The 19,749-nt window shown below is 35.6% G+C and overlaps 4 protein-coding genes across 4 annotated transcripts; 2 read left to right on the top strand and 2 right to left on the bottom strand.

Annotated features, from left to right (window-relative positions):
* The first annotated feature begins 633 nt into the window (after window positions 1-633).
* Lamtor2 (Late endosomal/lysosomal adaptor, MAPK and MTOR activator 2) lies at window positions 634-1,385 on the top strand. Its single transcript, XM_089853746.1, has 3 exons — window positions 634-821; window positions 924-1,086; window positions 1,145-1,385. Exons 1-3 carry the CDS (start codon window positions 754-756, stop codon window positions 1,289-1,291), a joined length of 378 nt encoding a protein of 125 aa, XP_089709872.1. The 5' UTR covers window positions 634-753; the 3' UTR covers window positions 1,292-1,385.
* Window positions 1,386-1,431: 46 nt separating this feature from the next.
* Window positions 1,432-2,634, bottom strand: LOC149621383 (cytochrome b-245 chaperone 1-like). Its single transcript, XM_089853745.1, has 4 exons — window positions 2,363-2,634; window positions 2,042-2,157; window positions 1,728-1,987; window positions 1,432-1,663 (listed from the first exon to the last, which is right to left on the bottom strand). The coding sequence occupies exons 1-4, from the start codon at window positions 2,451-2,453 to the stop codon at window positions 1,450-1,452; spliced, it is 681 nt and encodes a 226-aa protein (XP_089709871.1). The 5' UTR covers window positions 2,454-2,634; the 3' UTR covers window positions 1,432-1,449.
* Window positions 2,635-2,774: 140 nt separating this feature from the next.
* Window positions 2,775-19,606, bottom strand: LOC149621381 (mitochondrial inner membrane protease ATP23 homolog). The gene is made up of 4 exons (XM_089853741.1): window positions 19,143-19,606; window positions 18,719-19,071; window positions 17,544-17,758; window positions 2,775-2,903 (listed from the first exon to the last, which is right to left on the bottom strand). Exons 1-3 carry the CDS (start codon window positions 19,579-19,581, stop codon window positions 17,561-17,563), a joined length of 990 nt encoding a protein of 329 aa, XP_089709867.1. The 5' UTR covers window positions 19,582-19,606; the 3' UTR covers window positions 2,775-2,903; window positions 17,544-17,560.
* LOC149621382 (uncharacterized) lies at window positions 7,816-17,548 on the top strand. The gene is made up of 13 exons (XM_089853770.1): window positions 7,816-7,873; window positions 10,104-10,575; window positions 10,720-10,818; window positions 10,891-14,772; window positions 14,831-15,232; window positions 15,290-15,391; window positions 15,454-15,564; window positions 15,629-15,748; window positions 15,830-15,946; window positions 16,051-16,268; window positions 16,339-16,624; window positions 17,067-17,177; window positions 17,258-17,548. Exons 2-13 carry the CDS (start codon window positions 10,530-10,532, stop codon window positions 17,344-17,346), a joined length of 5,583 nt encoding a protein of 1,860 aa, XP_089709896.1. The 5' UTR covers window positions 7,816-7,873; window positions 10,104-10,529; the 3' UTR covers window positions 17,347-17,548.
* Window positions 19,607-19,749: the final 143 nt, after the last annotated feature.

Below are 19,749 nucleotides of genomic sequence, written 5' to 3'. Positions count from 1 at the left end.
AAAAAAATCCAAAATTTTGTGAAAATCCACAAAAAAACCAAAATTTTCAAATTCACAATTCCAGGAAGACGATACAAAGTACAGTTAAAAATACCTAATCCTTAAAAAAATACGAAATCCCCAAAAAATACGAAATCCCCAAAAAATACGAAATCCCAAAACAAATTACGATATCCCGAAAAAATACAAAATCCCGAAAAAAAATGCAAAATCCCGAAAAAAAATACAAAATCCCGAGAAAAAATACGAAATTCCATGAAAAAATTCAAAAACACAACGGTTTTTTGAAAATCCTACTGGATTTTGGATTTTTATAAAAAATTGACAAATCCATTTAAATAAAAAAAATACGTAAAAATCCATAAAAATCCGAGGGATTTAAAAATCCCGTACTTTTTTTTTTTCGAATGACGGACCCCTCGTATAAATCGGTAATAGTCACACATACTTGACAGTGAAAGAATGGAGTTAAAAGACTATTCCCTATCTTTATAATGCTGCAAACCTACAATGTATGATATACCATGGAGTATTATTTCTAGAGTAAAAATTAAAGTTTCCTTAAAAAAAGCTTTATTGCGGCTAGGCTTCCTTTAATAATACTCCATGGTAAGAGATAGCTTAGAATACGAGTCAAAGTCATATGATTCAATGTTTATGGTTCGTGTACTGTTGACTGATTAGTTAGGGCAAGCCTAATTTTTAGTTTTAAACTAAAATATACAAATTAATTTAATTAAAATCTCTTTAAAAATGTTGAAACCAAAGGCCCTAACCGAAGTTTTAAGTCAAGCTAATACAACTGGAGTTCAATGCACATTGTAAGTCTATTTTTTATTATTATTTACTTAAGCCTTGGCATATCAATTTCCGGGACCGGACCCTCCTCCACGCTCCAATCTTAATTAACTCTAATTAAACAGATTATTAAACCGTGAAGGCGCATTATTGGCTTATTCCGGGTATGGAGATAAAGACGCGAGAGTTACAGCTGCAATTGCCAGCAATATATGGTTAGCATATGAAAAAGCTGGCTCAATTGCCTTCAGTAATGATAATTTGGAATGTGTTCTTTTAGAATGTGACGTAAGTTTCAATTTTTATTGAAAGTTTAATATAAAAATAATTAAATTTAAATCTATAGGATGGTAGAGTAATTGTAACTCAAGTTGCCAACCTCCTTTTATGCCTTCATGCCAAAGATAATGTTGGTTTAGGAATGTTAAAATCAAAAGCCGCGGCATTAGCCAAATATTTAGAAGGTCCCTTACGTCAAGTTGCAGCATCATAAATAATAAACAATATTTTGTGTAAATAATAAAAATTTCTTTATTTGAATGATGATTTTTGTTATGTAATAAAATATTTTAGCAAACTGCTCTTAATTTCTTGTCTCTTTCAAATTCAATAAATAATAATAATAATAATTCATTTTTGTTATATTTTAATTTAAATTGACAATGTCATAAGTCTATCCCTATTTAAAGTAGAGGGAACTTGCAGCAAAGTTTCTTCTACGGATGAATCGCTACTTTCAGAATCAAAAACACTAGAAGCGGAATCGTAACTCGAGCTTTCAAATTCAAAATAATCCTCATTTAATTGTTTTATGTGATCAAGTTGTAAAAATTTCTTAATTATCTCGCATAATGATTCGCAATACCTAATAATAGAAGCAATAAAAATTGTAGATAGCTCAAAATAATAGGCCTAAATAGTTTAATTACATTTTATCCGATGTTTTCCATAACTCTGAGATTGGTAATCTTACACCCGAAGACATTAACAACTCAATTCTATAGTATTTACCATTGCATGACATTTGGAACTTATTATTGGAAACGACACCCATAATTCCTTTCATTGGAAATGTAACTTCATTATTTTTTTCAGGCACAAATGGTAGATACTGATTGATATTTATATGTTGCCAAAATGACGTTTTTTTCAGTAAAAACTTCCCAGTTGAATGTTGGAATACGCATTCCTTTAAGTAACTAGTTTAATTACCAGGTAACTAATTAATTAATATGTTAATTACCTCCCAATCATCCAAAAGGGATACCCCAATTAAAATAGCTCCTGTGTAATACACCAATTTGAAAAGGAAACTATCTGAACTGTATAATGAGGCCCCAGATGCCAATGATATCAATGCTAAGAGTAATTAAATTTAATTTAATTTAATTACTAATTTATTTTAATAATATATTTATAATCAATCACACTATTAAGTTAGATTGACGCATACGCCTCACATAAACATCGTAATACCAACCTAACTTGCTTGATAGATTTAAAAGGCTAGACAGGCCAAGGCTTAGACAATTTTTTTGGTTGAATCTATTAATGATTTACTTACATAATAAGATGCTGAAGGATTTGAATGACGGATTTTTAATTAAATGAAGCGTTTCTTGGTCTTTGAATTTGATGTTGAACTCCCCCATCATACAAAATTAAACTTAGATTTAAATAAAATTAAGAAGGTAACTGTTTCCGAAATTTCAATCGCACGATGGAAGCCATTTTGAAAATTAAATTTTCCGGAACCGGATATAAGGGCTAGACGCCAGCGCCCAGCGTCGCCGCAGGAGAGCGTCAAAATAGTAAGAATTCTTATCAACAGCGTAAGAATTCTTACTATCGCCTAATTAATTTAAAAAATCGATTTCGTTCAATTTCAAGAGTTTTGAGACAGAAGTTTGATATCAAACTCTTACTATTACAATGCCCAAATTTAAAATAATAATAAATAAATAAGAAAATCAGAGTAATTTTTAAATTAACTCTATATTTATGGTACACTTTACAATGCATCTATTAAAACCATATTTGAACCGAACAACTTTTGAGCTTGACCACCCTGTAGTCCGAACAAACATCGTCTCGGTCAAACAAACCTACATAAGAAATAAATTACGAAATTAAATATCGATTGCATACCTAACTAATTATAAAATAGTTTGGATGAAAAACTGTTAGCAAGAAGTGATATCTAGTTTATTAGGGAGAAGGTATACAATTCGCCCCCACATTTATAATCTAGCTTTATCTCCAGTCCAAACGTATAGTAGGTCCGGAGTTAATCCCCGCCGCCTCTAAATTACAACCAGCATCTCATTGGTTCTTGAAAACTCACGTCAGCGCGACCGACGCGAATGATAAAAAATTACAGTCATATTTTCCGACTGAGGAGAGGCCGCGAAATAGCCCGGCCTCCTTTTACGTCCCCCCTTGTATTTTGAAAGGGGGACTGGGACTATGGCGCGCGAATACTTCGGCATCTTAAACCTTCTCCCTAATAAACTAGATATCACTTCTTGTTGTAAGCCAACTTGAAACCTTACACAGAATCAAAGGCAAATAAAAATAACATAAAGTACAGGCGTATGTCGCTTTCCTAGAATCTATGACCTACCTCCCTCACTTCAAAATTACAAGCTCCGGTTTGTAACCAGATTTTTCAAACTTATGGAGGAACATATCTTATCAACTTATGCTACTAATAAGTTTATAAAAAAATTTCCCAACACTTAAATTAAACGACAATGAAACCTAGCTTCCTAACAAATCTTTTCAAACACATTTTAAACTATTCCCCGAAACATATCAATAGAAAATTCCCCTCAAATCCTTATTCCATGTCCATACGGTCATCTCTAATATTCAACCTTATAATCACGTACTGTTCCGGTGACGTAACTAAGACCAACAGATAGTTAGAGATGAAGAGAGAAAGTTAACCGAAGATGATTCTTATGAATTAAGATTTACTAAGTCCTTAGTCCCCCCTTACTTGAAATATCACCTCGACAGGTAACATAAAAAGCAGGTTCAAAAATTAAAGATGCGCATTTCAAATTGAACCGCGGAACAGACGTCGGTCGGTGTGTTGGTCTTTAGGAGTTGCAACGATGGTTTAAAAATTGCACTTGCAAGTTTAACCAAAGTTTAAAATAATATTAGAGAAATTATATTTCTTAAAAAAGTTAAAATGAATAAAACGGTGTCCATTTTCTGGCTATTAATCATCGTCTCGATGTATTTAGTTAACGACAGTGAATGTAAAAAGACCACTGTTCCTCGTAGATCAGGAATTGGTACGGCAATAAGTGAGTATATTTTTATTAAAATTTCATTTTTAATTAATTAGTTAATTAATTAATGGTAAGTCAGACCAATTGTACTACAAATTTGGTCCTATAGTTCAAATTAGTAATATAGTCATTGACATAGTTCGGTATTTTATAATTAATTTTATTTAAAACACTAATTAATACTATCTTTAGTTAATACGGGGTCAAATTATGAGAACTATTTAGTTATTCAGGACTAATATAACATTTTTTTGGTGCTTTTAACCCTTTTGGGCCTCAAACGTGTCAAACCACGAAGAATTACGCCAAAAAACCCAGCCAATAACAAACATATTCGATGGAAATAAATTTGATGTTTTTGGATACAATTAAAATATCTAATTTTCGCTACTCTGATTGTCAATCTTAAAATCACTCTTCCTGGTCTTCCGTTGACGTAACTAAGTATCTAATTAATACTTAGTCGAAACGCGAACGGAAAGATTGTAATGAACACGTTCTTCATATTTGTATAAATTAACACTTGAAAATCCCCTTACCTGTAATATCACCTCGACAGGTAACTTATATTAGAAAGCTGTTTCAAAACTGAATCGCGCAGTATGCCTTAGATAGTTACACGACGGTTCACAAATTGCTCAAACATGACATTTTTCGGTCAGTACCACTGTTTCCAAGTTAAGGTTTTAGGGCTGACCCCTTAATTAAATTAAATTAAATTAGAAATCATTGTCTAAATCAGTTTCTTAGTTAAATTTAAGGGGTCATCCGTAAAATACTCCAACAACAATCTTAACTCGAAAACAGTGTCCCTTAGGTCAAAATATCAAAGAACATTTTCGACTCAAATTTATGACAATCTTATCAAAAAACGTTAGTTAATGTGGATTAAATGTCACCACAGAATCTCTGGTCGCAATTAGTGTATTTTAACCGAACACAAACAGTTTTTCGCAAGTGATTTCAAATAAACGACAAAAAAAGAAGAAAATTCCAATTTCAATGGAATAAAGTTACGTAATTGAACCCAGGAATTTTAATAGTTTTGATATGGTTAATTATAATTGTAAATAAATGTGGGGATAATTAAGAGGTACCATCTAATATCTAGAGGCCTCTCAAAAATACATAATTCTTTCATACTTCCCCATCATATAACTTGATATTTTATAGGATGGCCAACACGGGGTCCGCGAACCTAACATGTCCTTAATTAAAACATGATAAATGTCTATAAACCAACCTTTACCCAAATGACTACGATACTTTCAGTTGCTCATTATAAATTACCCTAAAACAAACCCCGTAATTAGTTAATTAAATAAATATAACCTACAATTACTTAAATTTATCTAACGATGTTTCCTTGAATTTGTATAATATATACAGGGTGTTTCTGATAAGTCTGGTGATTGCATAAATAAAGGGGGATGTTAATTCTTTGGGGAATCGATTTTGAGTCGAAAATGTAACATCTATACTTCTATCGCCTCCATTTTGTTTACCACAAAGGGCAACGCTGTTTCAAATCGAGTTAAGATTGTTGTTGGAGTATTTTACGGATGACCCCTTAATTAAATTTAATTAAGAAACTGATTAAGACAATAATTTCTAATTTAATTTAATTAAGGGGTCATCCCTAAAACACTGAATCAAATCATAACTCGAAAACAGTGTCCCTTGTGATAAACAAAATGGAGGCGATAGAAGTATAGATGTTACATTTTCGTCTTAAAATCAATTTCCCGAAGAATTAACACTGCCCCTTAATTTATGGTATGCAGACTTATCAGAAACACCCTGTATAGTAATAGGCTATAGTTATCAAAATACAAAAAAGTTGGAAGTTTTTCATAAATCACAAAATCCGGTCTGGAAGAAAAGCACGATTGCGATGGGTGAATCCCCGAAATTCTCCTTTTAATGTTATCTTAAACTTTTACTATGGAAGGGGTGTTTTCATCAAGAGAACATACAGTTAATAATCCTATATATTTTCTCTTCTAAGTTCAAGTCAATCAATTTCATTTGAATTTGAAACTTGAAAGACACTTACTGGGGTTTTTACCTTTACGTGGGCGAAAGAGAAGAAAAGTTTTTGACAGAAATTTACACCCATGGATGGCCCCATGTGGATGAAGATGCCCATGGGTTGGATTGAATTGAATTCTTTTTACAATTAAGAAATGCCTATGCCTAATCTTTACTTATTTCAAAAGAAGTTTGTAGATAAATGGGTGGTGGTGGTGGTATCTAATTAGATAATTATAGGTTTATTATTAAGTTTTCATTAAAAAGGGTTTGTAGCGTATAGGTCCAAGTTTGGTACAATTATATTAGGGACGTATTATGGGATTTTGGTAATTTGATTAAAATATGAGGGTTGTGTCGTGAAATTTTGATAATTTGATAAAATATGAGGGATGCATTATCGAATTTTGATAATTTGGTTAAAATGTTATGGAAATATCATGGAAATTTAAGAATTTGATGAAACTATTAGATATAGATCGTGGATTTTTAATAGTTGGATTAAAATATTTGGGATATATAATTGAAGTTTGATTATTTGATTAAAATATTACGTGAATTAAAGAATTTGATTAAAATATTACGGAAATATCATGGAATTTTGATCATTTGATTAAAGTAATATTAATATATCATGGAATTTTGATCATTTGATTAAAAATATTACGGACATATCACGGAATTTTGATAATTTGATTATAATATTACGGATATATCACGGAATTTGGATAATTTGATTAAAATATTACGGAAATATCATGCAATTTTGATAATTTGATTAAAATATTACGGAAATATCATGCGATTTTGATGATTTGATTAAAATATTAGATATTAATCCTGGATATTTAAGAATTTGATGAATATATCTTGAAAATTTGATAATTTCATCAAAATATATTTATAAAAGTAGAATTTCAAAACAGTTTGAAACATAGTTAAAAAAAAATCCAAATAATATAGAATTAAATATGCAATGCAATACAATTAAAAACTAGATATTATAAAAATAATCTCTTAATTTGTGATTATACGTTATGGGTAAGCAAGCATAATGTAACTAATTCCAACTTCCTTCCTACAGAATTCCTAGCCCTAATTGGGCAAGCAGGGGGGGGATAAAATGAAGTTAATTAAATGGACTTGGCTCATCGTCGTTAAAAATAACTCGAAAATCTCGTTAGGGACTTTTTAATACGATAGGCGTATATGATATATTACTGCTATTATTTACACAATACTACGGAAACGTTTAAGAGGAAGTAACTAAAATTTAAACACCAAATTAAATCATTATATTAATACGGAATAAACTAACTCGGTTTTATTCTTTATTTTATTTATTGGTTTAGTTTAATTATATCTTTAAATTTTAAATTATTTAATTCGTTGTTAGGAAGTAATTTGTATGGATTAATTATTTAAGAGTTAACTAATTTAAATTTCAAACTATTTCGCAACAGATAAGGGTGTGAGCAGATATAGGAACAGGGGTTTGGACGAAACGCTGCGAAACTTGAAGCGGGTTAGTTAAAATTAAAAAAAAAACATCTTTAGAAAGTTGTTGGCCTACTGGATTTAAATTTAATTATTATTGTTCTTCCTCATTTTTTAACAGCCGCGGGGTAAACGAGATATCAATGAGCTACAAGTATTTTACGAGTTCCTGGTCGCCCAAGGTCTTAATCGATTATGCAAATTATTCCGAGAAGCATCGTTGGATGAAACTCTAGATTCAATTGGTATGTAAATATATTTTTTTATTATTATTTATTTTTACTTGGGAATTTTGGGATTAATTTAGCAGAGAAACGAGTGAGAATTTTGGGATTCATTTAGCAGAGAAACGAGTGAGAATTTTGAGATTAATTTAGCAGAGAATATTGAGATTAATTTAGCTGAGGAAAGTGTGAGAATTTTGGGATTAATTTAGCTGAGGAAAGTGTGAGAATTTTGGGATTAATTTAGCAGAGAAACGAGTGAGAATATTGAGATTAATTTAGCAGAGAAACGAGTGAGAATATTGAGATTAATTTAGCAGAGAAACGAGTGAGAATATTGAGATTAATTTAGCAGAGAAACGAGTGAGAATATTGAGATTAATTTAGCAGAGAAACGAGTGAGAATATTGAGATTAATTACGATGAGAAACGAGTGAGAATATTGAGAATAATTACGATGAGAAACGAGTGAGAATATTGAGAATAATTACGATGAGAAACGAGTGAGAATATTGAGAATAATTACGATGAGAAACGAGTGAGAATTTTAAGATTAATTTAGCAGAGAAACATGTTAGAAACTTCGGGAAAAGAACTAAAACGTTTTAGAAATGACGTAAAATTTGAGATCAACGAGACATCTCCCTCAACCTCTCTAAAATCGCAATTGAATGAATATCAAAGTGATTAGATCACACACGGATGTCTACGAAATTTTTTTTTTGAATTGTTGCAAATTTTCAGAGTACAATTTTTGAATAAATTAACAATAAATAAAAGCAAAAAGTTCATTCCGTACCAGGAACCCAAGTTAACTCTTACTCGGAATTTTACTTAAGAAACTTTCTAAGCGCAAATATAAGATTATTTTTTCAAATTTCAATTTGTAATTTATGATAGCATAAGTTTATAAGATATGTTACATGATAAGTATGACACCTACTATACACTGCGTAATGCTAGAGACTTACAGCTCGAGCTAGTTCGAGAACGGCGGAAGCGAGAATTGAAATCCTACACACACTCGGTGGTTAATTAATTTTGCAGGACTTCTTCCATCTAGCTCCTATTTAGTCTGCATTACTAATTAGGCCTTTGACAGCAGCGCATCATGCACCAGGCGTATGTCGCTTTACCCTGAATCTATGACCTGCCTCACTCACTTCAAAATTACAAGCTCCAGTTTCTAAGTTACCAGTGACAAACTTACTGCCAACATATCTTATGAACTTATGATGATAGTAGAAAAAAAAATAGCTGTCCGTCAAAAGAAGATTCCAAATACTCAAAAATCGTGTCTAAACAATTAGGAAAAATTTTAGAAAGAAAAATCACGCATAGTACGTCAGTCAGTCAGTCAAGGGGATTTTTTAGAAACAACCTTTTGTCAAAATAAAACTCTTCTCAAAAACCATCTTTCTTTCACGAAAGGTTTGACCTTGAGTCCTTGACATAAACCCGCGCGAAAATCGCCACGAGAGATTTATTTCTTTATTTGAAACTACAAGTGTTTCAACTTCAACTTCAAACCATCATTAAAATTCAAGTATCATCATAGAAGACCTAACCTTGCACAATTTTGCGTACAATACATTCAAAAACAAAATACAAATAATTTAATTTCCTCGTATAGGTGTTAGTAAACGTTTTAACTTTTTGTTTTATCAAACACAAATAGAAATTAAGAGAAAGCGAGGAGTATATTTTACATTCATACAAAACTATTAGTAATAACAGAAGGGGATAATACTGAAGAAGTGTGACACTCTGTAGAAGTCCTCTTAATATTCTTTAGTTACGAAATTACATGATTCTTCTCAGGCTAACCCCCCACCCTTTTGGTTAATTAAATTTTCTCTCCCCCTCATCAAACTTAATTCAGATGGGTATATAACAATCGCATCATGCTAGGGTGAATTCTAAAATTACCGTTTGGTATTTACTAATTCTCAGCAATCAATAAATTAATCTGCACAAACCTTGATTGTCTTGACGTGATGGGACAAAAATTCTGCACAAGCGCATGCGCATATGCGCCTTGGTTGGCAAATAGTTAAGCAGCGCTAATAGATTAGTAATGATGATGAGGGGGATCACTATTTACATGGAGTATGTTGATTCAGATGTTGGGGGAAGAATCGTGTTACAATTACTCCGCCCGCTTTGTGGGGTGGTACACTTCTCTCTTAAAAAAGTATTATATACTTCTGCTAATAAATATCATTATTATTTGCGCAATTTTCATATAAAGGTTCATTCACGATATTCGCCCCAACGGATGACGCGTTTGATTTCTTAGAAGGAAAGATTTTGGAGGAAATCGAAAACGACCCTTCTAAATTACAAGGTTTCATTATGTACCATTTGGCACCGGGCTCATTAACAACTGCCGACTTATTAGACGACTCAGTCATTAACAGCGGACAGGGGGCGCCTTTAAGATTCAACACTTACGAAAATGGAAATGTACGTTGATTTCATTCATTCCGACGTGAATGAATGAACTAATTAATTAATTCTACTAAATTCAAATTACTAGGTGATAACAGTTTCCGGATCACAAATTACCAAACCCAATTTAAAAACTGGTGAAATCATAGTTCACATTATAGATCACGTGCTATATCCGCCACCCAAAAATAATTTGCCCAATGAAATTAAGTCCAATTATAACACAATGTACCGTCTATGCGAGGAAGCCGAATTAACAGAAATATTATCAGGTATTTAATAAACAAATACGAACGAATACATACAACTACTAGGAATCATTACGCCCCCATACATCCCGTTTTATTCCTAATATCTGTATGTATTCCTTCCATTAGAAATAATTAATAACAAATTAACGATTAATATTGTTTTAGATAAATCCTTCACCGTCTTTGTCCCCAATGACCAAGCATTTCGAATCTTACCCCCGTCTATAAGAAACGCAATTTACACCAACGCCACCTTGCTTCAACGTAAGACCTCATTTTTATAATTAAATAATCTCTAAATTAACATATTTAATTTTTCTTTAATAAACTCCTTAGGTATTTTGCTTAACCACATCATACCAGGGACATTCTTTAGGGCAGGTTTACCCGTTGGTTTCAGTCTGCAACCATTGGATGGTAACCCACTTATCTTCAGTACCAAAAGAGGAATGATTCTGGTCAACGGAATACCCATAATCCACCCGGATATTATCGTGACCAATGGGGTTATGCACGTCTTAAACAGGGTTTTATTACCACCTGACGTTCTAGAGGATTGCAAATGTATCTCGCCAACAGTTATGGCAAGTACCACGACACCCCAACCTGACACTGAAGAACCAGGGTTACCCATTGATGAAAAATACGAGGATAGGTACTATCCTGAAGTTGAAGGTACCACGACAGTGAAACCACAAACAAAGGAAAAGCTCGAGACAAAACCGCCCTTAATCCCAACAATTCCAATTGATTGTGATGGGGAATTATGCGCAAGTACACAAGAAACTCCTAAAGAGGAACCAGTTAAACCCGACTGCCCCAATGGTAACTGCCCGGAAGAACCCGCAAAACCAGACTGTCCCGAGGGTAACTGTCCAGAAGAACCCGTTAAACTAGACTGCCCCGAGGGTAACTGTCCGGAAGAACCCGTTAAACCAGACTGCCCCGAGGGTAATTGTCCAGAAGAACCCGTTAAACCAGACTGCCCCGAGGGTAATTGTCCAGAAGAACCCGTTAAACCAGACTGCCCCGAGGGTAATTGTCCAGAAGAACCCGTTAAACCAGACTGCCCCGAGGGTAATTGTCCGGAAGAACCAGCAAAACCAGACTGCCCAGAGGGTAACTGTCCGGAAGAACCCGTTAAACCAGACTGCCCCGAGGGTAATTGTCCGGAAGAACCAGCAAAACCAGATTGCCCAGAGGGTAACTGTCCGGAAGAACCCGTTAAACCAGACTGCCCCGAGGGTAACTGTCCAGAAGAACCCGCTAAACCAGACTGCCCAGAGGGTAACTGTCCAGAAGAACCGGCAAAACCCGACTGCCCAGAGGGAAATTGTCCAGAAGAACCGGCAAAACCCGACTGCCCAGAGGGAAATTGTCCAGAAGAACCCGCAAAACCAGACGTGGATCCTAGAGTTAAACCAGAATGTTTTGGAAATGAATGTGTTGGGCTAACTGCAGATAAGCCTGAATGTCCTGAGGGCGAAACTTGCCCTGAAGAGCCACAAGTAACACCAGAATGTGTACCTGGAGAAGACTGCCCAGTAACAGTACCACAAAATTCAATTACTACTCAAAAACCGAGTAGCTTCGAGTCTAGACCACTTAAGTTGGACGGAACAGAAACAACTTTGCCAACCACTTCACCTCCTGGTTTTCAACCAACTACCCCTGACATGATAAGAGTAACTACCGGAAAGACTAAGGGTCCTTTTGATTTGTTTGAAGAAGTCACTGAGGCTTCAGAGTTGGACAGTTCAATTGCCCCTCAACCTACTGATGTCACTGAGCCAAGTTCAGATAGAACTACATCGGCCACTGAAAAACCCACAGAGCCAAGCTCAGATAAGACCACGGAAGCAAACCCGGATAAACCGACAGAACCAAGCTCAGATAAGACCACAGAAGCTACTGAAAAACCAACTACAGAGGCTACCGAGAAACCCACAGAACCTACCAGTGATAAGTCAACAGAACCAAATGAAAAACCCACAGAACCCAGTTCAGATAAAACCAGGGCTACCGACAAACCCACAGATCCCAGTTTAGATAAAACCACGGAAGCTACCGACAAACCCACAGATCCCAGTTCAGATAAAACCACGGAAGCTACCGACAAACCCACAGATCCCAGTTCAGATAAAACCACGGAAGCTACCGACAAACCCACAGATCCCAGTTCAGATAAAACCACGGAAGCTACCGACAAACCCACAGATCCCAGTTCAGATAAAACCACGGAAGCTACCGACAAACCCACAGATCCCAGTTCAGATAAAACCACGGAAGCTACCGACAAACCAACTGACCCCAGTTCAGATAAAACCACGGAAGCTACCGAAAAACCAACTGACCCCAGTTCAGATAAAACCACGGAAGCTACCGACAAACCCACGGAACAAAGCTCAGATAAAACCACGGAAGCTACCGACAAACCCACGGAACCAAGCTCAGATAAAACAACGGAAGCTACCGACAAACCCACGGAACCAAGCTCAGATAAAACAACGGAAGCCACCGACAAAGACACGGAACCAAGCTCAGATAAAACAACGGAAGCCACCGACAAAGACACGGAACCAAGCTCAGATAAAACAACGGAAGCTACCGACAAACCCACGGAACCAAGCTCAGATAAAACAACGGAAGCTACCGAGAAACCCACGGAACCAAGCTCAGATAAAACAACGGAAGCTACCGAGAAACCCACGGAACCAAGCTCAGATAAAACAACGGAAGCTACCGAGAAACCCACGGAACCAAGCTCAGATAAAACAACGGAAGCTACCGAGAAACCCACGGAACCAAGCTCAGATAAAACAACGGAAGCTACCGAGAAACCCACGGAACCAAGCTCAGATAAAACAACGGAAGCTACCGAGAAACCCACGGAACCAAGCTCAGATAAAACAACGGAAGCTACCGAGAAACCCACGGAACCAAGCTCAGATAAAACAACGGAAGCTACCGAGAAACCCACGGAACCAAGCTCAGATAAAACAACGGAAGCTACCGACAAACCCACGGAACCAAGCTCAGATAAAACAACGGAAGCTACCGACAAACCCACGGAACCAAGCTCAGATAAAACAACGGAAGCTACCGACAAATCAACAGAACCAAATCTGGATAAAACCACTGAAGCTACTGAAAAACCAACTGAGCCCAGTTCAGATAAAACCACGGAAGCTACCGACAAACCAACAGAAGGTACTGAAAAACCAACTGAACCGAGCCCAGATAAAACCACGGAAGCTACCGACAAAAACACAGATCCCAGTTCAGATAAAACCACAGAAAATACCGACAAAATCACAGAATCAAGCTCAGATAAAACCACGGAAGCTACTGAAAAACCAACAGAACCTAGCTCAGATAAGACTACGGAAGCTACCGGCAAAACAACAGAACCTAGCTCAGATAAAACCACAGAAGCTACCGGCAAAACAACAGAACCAGGTCCTGATAAAACTTCAGAAACTACCGAACCAAGTTCGGAGAGCCCCGACAAAACTACAGAAGGTACCAGTGAAACCCCTTTAAAGATTGCAGATCGTAAATCAGAAAAATCTACAGAAGCACCTGTAAAACCAACGGAACCAACTTCAGATAAACCCACGGAAAAACCAACGGAACCAACTTCAGATAAACCCACGGAAAAACCAACTGAACCAACTTCAGATAAACCCACGGAAAAACCAACTGAACCAACTTCAGACAAACCTACGGAAAAACCAACGGAACCAACTTCAGATAAACCCACGGAAAAGCCAACTGAACCAATTTCAGACAAACCTACGGAAAAACCAACGGAACCAACTTCAGATAAACCTACGGAAAAACCAACTGAACCAACTTCAGATAAACCTGCCGATCCAATCGACTATGTTACATTAAAACCACCTCAAACCAAGAGTCCCGAGACTTCTTCGGCAAAGCCATTCTCGGAAAAGGAACCAGATTACGAAATAATCACCAGCACAACTACAGAACCCTACGAGGAACCCGCCGTAACGGAACCGGAAGTTACTGAACCACCACCCATAGCCCAAATCCCGGAACTATCTTGCGCAAACGAAACGAACAAAAAACCTCCGAGTTCGGTTGTAGACTTCCTAAACCAACCTGGTTTAGTTATAAACAAAAAACCAGTGTCATTCAAAGTTGTCATAAACCTATTCAATACAGCCGGACTGACCCCGGTACTTAGACGTCGTGGTAAGTAATTACTCGATAATTAAAACAAGAACATGGGACTAATCCTACAATTACGCAGTCCCTTACACTCTTTGCGTACCAACGGACGAGGCTTTCACGTCCCTATCCAAGGACGGCGTCAACAAACTCAGAGCAGACATGCAAAAACTCCGAAAACTTTTACTATTTCACGTCATTGCCTCCCAACTGCCCAATTACAGTCTAAGAGATAACACTCTCATTAAAACAAACCAGGGTTCACCCGTCATTATAAATGTTCAAAATCGCGGGAAATTGGTTCTTATTGGCGGTTCAAAGGTCATAGGTTCACGTAAAACACCTTTTGGTCAAATTTACGTAATAAACAAACCCATAACCAAACTGCCCCAAGAAAGCGTACTAAAAGCGTTAAGGGAGAGACCAAACGTCAGTCAATTTTACCATTATATTTTGGGATGTCCATTGAGCAAAACATTGCAAGGTAATTAACAATAGAATACTTGGTAAATTAGCCAATTACTAATTACCGTATGTATAGGAAATGGACCCTACACCATTATGGCACCAACAAACGAGGCTTTCCGTAAAATACCACAGGCAACACTGAATAACATTAGAACTAACAAGAAAGCTCTTGAACGTAAGTTAAATTATATTTTTTGCTTTAGAAACAATTTAATAAGGTGTTCAATTAAAAACCAGGTCTTCTAAACAACCACGTGGTACGAAGCGCTTGTTATAGCTCTAGCGTTAACCAAAATAAAGTTGTACCCACCATACAACGCGGGAAACTGCGTTTTGTAAGATCTCAAGGTAATATTCGTTTTCTCAAAAAGACCATAAGCCAACAACACTTAATTAACGGTTCAACAATTAGGACAAGTGTTAATTAACAACGCCAGAATTATGGAACCCGACATTTCCACCGGAAATGGCGTAGTTCACGTCATAAACCGGGTTCTGATACCCGATACAGAAAATCAATTGAGTCATTCTGGTAAGTTATAGGCCTAACAATGGCAGTAAAATAGAAATAACATAATGTGCTAAAAACATAATACATTTTGGGTTAATTTAGTTCCCGTTATGAAACCACGTAATCCAATGTTGGATAAACTATCACATGGTCTTGGTGTTGACAAATTTGTCAATTTTCTAACTGAATCAGGAATCATGTCCAAATTAGAAGACGGTCGTAAGTACAAAAAAAACCCCCATAATCGAGCAAGGACTATTGGAACAAAATAAAAGACCCTCAAGTCGAACTTCAAAAATTAATTCCTTAATTTAACTCAACAGGTTCCTACACCATTTTCGCTCCAACTGACACTGCGATACAAAACCTGCCACCGACGTTACTACGCAACATTCAAAACAACCCCAATCAAATGTTACCCATCGTTAAGTACCACATAATACCATCAGCCATACAATTTAATCAACTAAGAGACGAAACAACTTTACAAACCCTTCTACCCAATAAAGATGTCCGATTTAACTATTACCACAATGACACCGTAAATATCAGTCAAAATTAAGTATAATTAATATGTCATTTAAATGACGTACGCTAATTATTTTCAAAAGGTCATAACCGTGGCCGGAGCCCCAATTGGTCCAGTTCGTATGATGGTCGGGTTAACTTTATGCGTGGTCAATAAAGTTTTGTACCCCCCTATTGGAGATATTTCCAAAACAGTGTCCAAGTCCCCGATTCTACAAGATTTAAGCAAGGCTTTGAAACTAACGGGACTTGACGAGGAATTGAGTGAAATGGGACCATACACCCTATTCGCCCCGACTGAAGCTGCATTTAGGCAATTGCCCAAAGCAGACTTTCTAAGTCTCTTCAATGATAATGATAAACTAAGAGGTAAGAACATCAATTTCAAATTCCCTGACCTGCATGTTGAATTAATTTTCAAATTAAACGAACCTTCCCTGACCTTTTGGGTTAATTTTCAAATTAAACGACATTTCCTGACCTTTTGGGTTAATTTTCAAATTAAACGAACTTTCCCTGACCTTTTGGGTTAATTTTCAAATTAAACGAACTTTCCCTGACCTTTTGGGTTAATTTTCAAATTAAACGACATTTCCCTGACCTTTTGGGTTAATTTTCAAATTAAACGACCTTTCCCTGACATTTAGGGTTAATTTTCAAATTAAACAAACGACATTTCCCTGACCTTTTGGGTTAATTTTAAAATTCCACGACCTTTTCCTGACATTTTGGCTTAATTTATTAAATAGAGCATAATTAAAGCTGTTCTAATAATTATTATTAACCGCATAATTAACAAAATTAATTTCAGATATGATTTCGCGGCATCTCTTACGGGGCACCTTGTTTTCCGCTGGCGTTAGCGATCACATGACAACAAGAGCCATAAATGGTGGTGAAATGAACTTATCTTTAAAACCACGTAAGTATTTATAAAATCCTAACTAAATTCCATTCCTATAACCCACAACTAACCAAAAACAAATAATTCCCAAATTTCAGAATGCATTGTTGTTAATGGAGTTAATGTCATATACTCTGACATCACCGCGACAAATGGAGTTGTTCACGTTTTGGACCATTTGTTATGAAAATAAACCTAAACCCTTTGTGTTGTTTTGCCATAATAGGCCTAATTTCTAATAACTTTTGTTGAATTGTTAAAAAACAAAACCGTAATTTGTTTTACTTCTAAGTTATAAACTTCTGTAATATATGATATCCCGCCGTTTCAAAACAAACAAACAAACTAGCAAACAAGGAATAAATAACGTAAATATTTTCCTACCTACAACTTGTCTATCCTCAATCGAAATATCCATAATGGTAACGTTCACGGTAAGCCTTTTGGATATCCAAAGAGTTACGTCGCAGTCGACGCCCAACTGGTTCCAAATCGTTGTAGCATTTATCAAACACTCTATTGACAGCTTCCATGGCTTCCTCTTTAGTGACGTCACGGACGGCTAAGACTGAAAGTAACGCCTTTTGCTTGACGCAATTCTGAAATTGAGATTAAAAATAATTGCCTATTATTATAAAGGATGCTTTTACAAATACAGAAACGGTTTAATTGCTAATTATTTGTAATTATTTTCGCGGATGAATTTGGATTAGAAAAAGTGTCTTATTGATACTCGATTCGTCATATTCCCGGGAAATTGAGATTAAAAATAATCGGTTATTATTTTAAAGGATGCTTTTTCAAATACAGAAAAGGTTTACCTAATTGATGTTTATTTGTAATTATTTTCGCGGATGAATTTGGATTAGAAAACGTGTCTAATTGATACTCGATTCGTCATATTCCCGGGAAATTGAGATTAAAAATAATGGGTTATTATTTTAAAGGATGCTTTTTTAAATACATAAAAGGTTTAATTGATGTTTATTTTTAATTATTTTCGCGGATTAACTTGGATTAGAAAAGTGTCTAATTGATACTCAATTCGTCATATTCCCGGGAAATTGAGATTAAAAATAATTGATTATTATTTTAAAGGATGCTTTTTTAAATACAGAAAAGGTTTAATTGATAATTATTTGTAATTATTATCGCGGATGAACTTGGATTAGAAAAGTGTCTAATTTATACTCGATTCGTCATATTTCCGGGAAATTGAGATTAAAAATAAATTAGTATTATTTTAAAGGATGCTTTTTTAAATACAGAAAAGGTTTAATTGATAATTATTTGTAATTATTTTCGCGGATGAATTCGGATTAGTAAGTGTCTAATTGTTACTCGATTCGTCACATTCCCGGGAAATTGAGATTAAAAATAATGGTTTATTATTTTAAAGGATGTTTTTTTAAATACAGAAAAGGTTTAATTGATAATTATTTGTAATTATTATCGCGGATGAACTTGGATTAGTAAAAGTTTCTAATTGCTACCCGATCCGCCATATTCCCGTCTCCCAATGAAACCGCCAAATTTGAAAACCAAGGCTTAATTCTCACCTGATGCATTTCAGCAATATGAAATGGTGAAGCTGTACCATCAATTACCGCGCTCGCAAAGGAACAATGCATAAGATTTGCAGCACGAATTTCAGTGCAGGCTAAATGGTCAATGTTTTTAAGGTCGAGTTTGGCTCGACAAAAATCAAACATGTGAACCATTTCATGCGCCAAGGCACCGATAACTTGGTTCTCCGATCGAGCCACGTTTTGACATATTACGACTTGGTTTAGGTTCATATCATAACCGCCTGTGACCTTTTTACTGCAACATTCGCAAGAAACGTGTCGGCTTAAATCAAACTCGCAACCCGATGATTTTAAAGCGCTTAGCATCAATTTAATAAGTGGATCTGTGAGAAATTCAAGTAAGAGATAGTAAGAACAAGGCTTATTTTGTTAGAGCTTAATTCAGCTAACTCACTTTGATCTACAACTTTCAAAACTGTTCTTTCGCAGCGTGCCTTATCAATATCGCGCCTAGCTTCACCTAACACTGCAGTTTGAAACCAAGTGGGTTCATATTTACCACCACCTCGTTCCGGGTAAAGATCTCCATTCGATTTTAAAGGGTCATCCGGATCCGGCTTACTTTTGTCACTTAAGCCTTGGTTACCGGCATGACTTTGAGTTTGACTTTTTTGAATTTCGCTCTCATTTTCTAAGCCTTGGCTACTAACATCGCTAGCTGCTTTAACATCAGGTTTTTTTATTCCCTCAATAATATTCGCCTCTTTAACGCTACTATTAATTAAAACCGGGTCTTTATCTTTCTTTTTACCGGATATTTCATCACAAAGTCCACCAAATTCGCAATTATTATTTTCCGCGGAAGTCCGGGAACGCGATGCAACCGTGCCCATGTTAAAATTTTCCTAACTGATAGCAGACGAATTTACAAGGGACAGAAAATCACGTGGTTAACTAAACGGGGCTGAACATAAGCTAGATTATCTTATAGCATAGACCTCGTAACTAGATTGTCACGTAGTATAAAGATACTACGTTTTGGAGAAAAAACATTTTACACT

This window comes from Phalangium opilio, unplaced genomic scaffold (assembly GCF_054372755.1).
Source record: "Phalangium opilio isolate 3A_F unplaced genomic scaffold, DU_Popi_V2 ptg000206l_1, whole genome shotgun sequence".
NCBI lineage: Eukaryota > Metazoa > Arthropoda > Arachnida > Opiliones > Phalangiidae > Phalangium > Phalangium opilio.
Note: the sequence above shows the minus strand (reverse complement) of the source record. Positions and strands in the feature narration are given on the sequence as shown.

Bases quoted from the DNA above. Each gene is read 5' to 3' on its own strand.
- LOC149621381 (XM_089853741.1), bottom strand. From the start codon at position 19,581: ATGGGCACGGTTGCATCGCGTTCCCGGACTTCCGCGGAAAATAATAAT. The intron at 19,072-19,142 runs GTGAGTTAGCTG...AATTTCTCACAG, and splicing joins TTTGAAAGTTGTAGATCAAA to ATCCACTTATTAAATTGATG. The intron at 17,759-18,718 runs GTGAGAATTAAG...TCTCAATTTCAG, and splicing joins ATATTGCTGAAATGCATCAG to AATTGCGTCAAGCAAAAGGC.
- LOC149621383 (XM_089853745.1), bottom strand. From the start codon at position 2,453: ATGATGGGGGAGTTCAACATCAAATTCAAAGACCAAGAAACGCTTCAT. The intron at 1,988-2,041 runs GTAATTAACATA...AGTTACTTAAAG, and splicing joins CCCTTTTGGATGATTGGGAG to GAATGCGTATTCCAACATTC. The intron at 1,664-1,727 runs GTAATTAAACTA...TTCTATTATTAG, and splicing joins TGGAAAACATCGGATAAAAT to GTATTGCGAATCATTATGCG.
- Lamtor2 (XM_089853746.1), top strand. From the start codon at position 754: ATGTTGAAACCAAAGGCCCTAACCGAAGTTTTAAGTCAAGCTAATACA. The intron at 822-923 runs GTAAGTCTATTT...CTAATTAAACAG, and splicing joins ACTGGAGTTCAATGCACATT to ATTATTAAACCGTGAAGGCG. The intron at 1,087-1,144 runs GTAAGTTTCAAT...TTAAATCTATAG, and splicing joins GTGTTCTTTTAGAATGTGAC to GATGGTAGAGTAATTGTAAC.
- LOC149621382 (XM_089853770.1), top strand. From the start codon at position 10,530: ATGTACCGTCTATGCGAGGAAGCCGAATTAACAGAAATATTATCAG. The intron at 15,233-15,289 runs GTAATTAACAAT...CCGTATGTATAG, and splicing joins ATTGAGCAAAACATTGCAAG to GAAATGGACCCTACACCATT. The intron at 16,625-17,066 runs GTAAGAACATCA...AATTAATTTCAG, and splicing joins TGATAATGATAAACTAAGAG to ATATGATTTCGCGGCATCTC.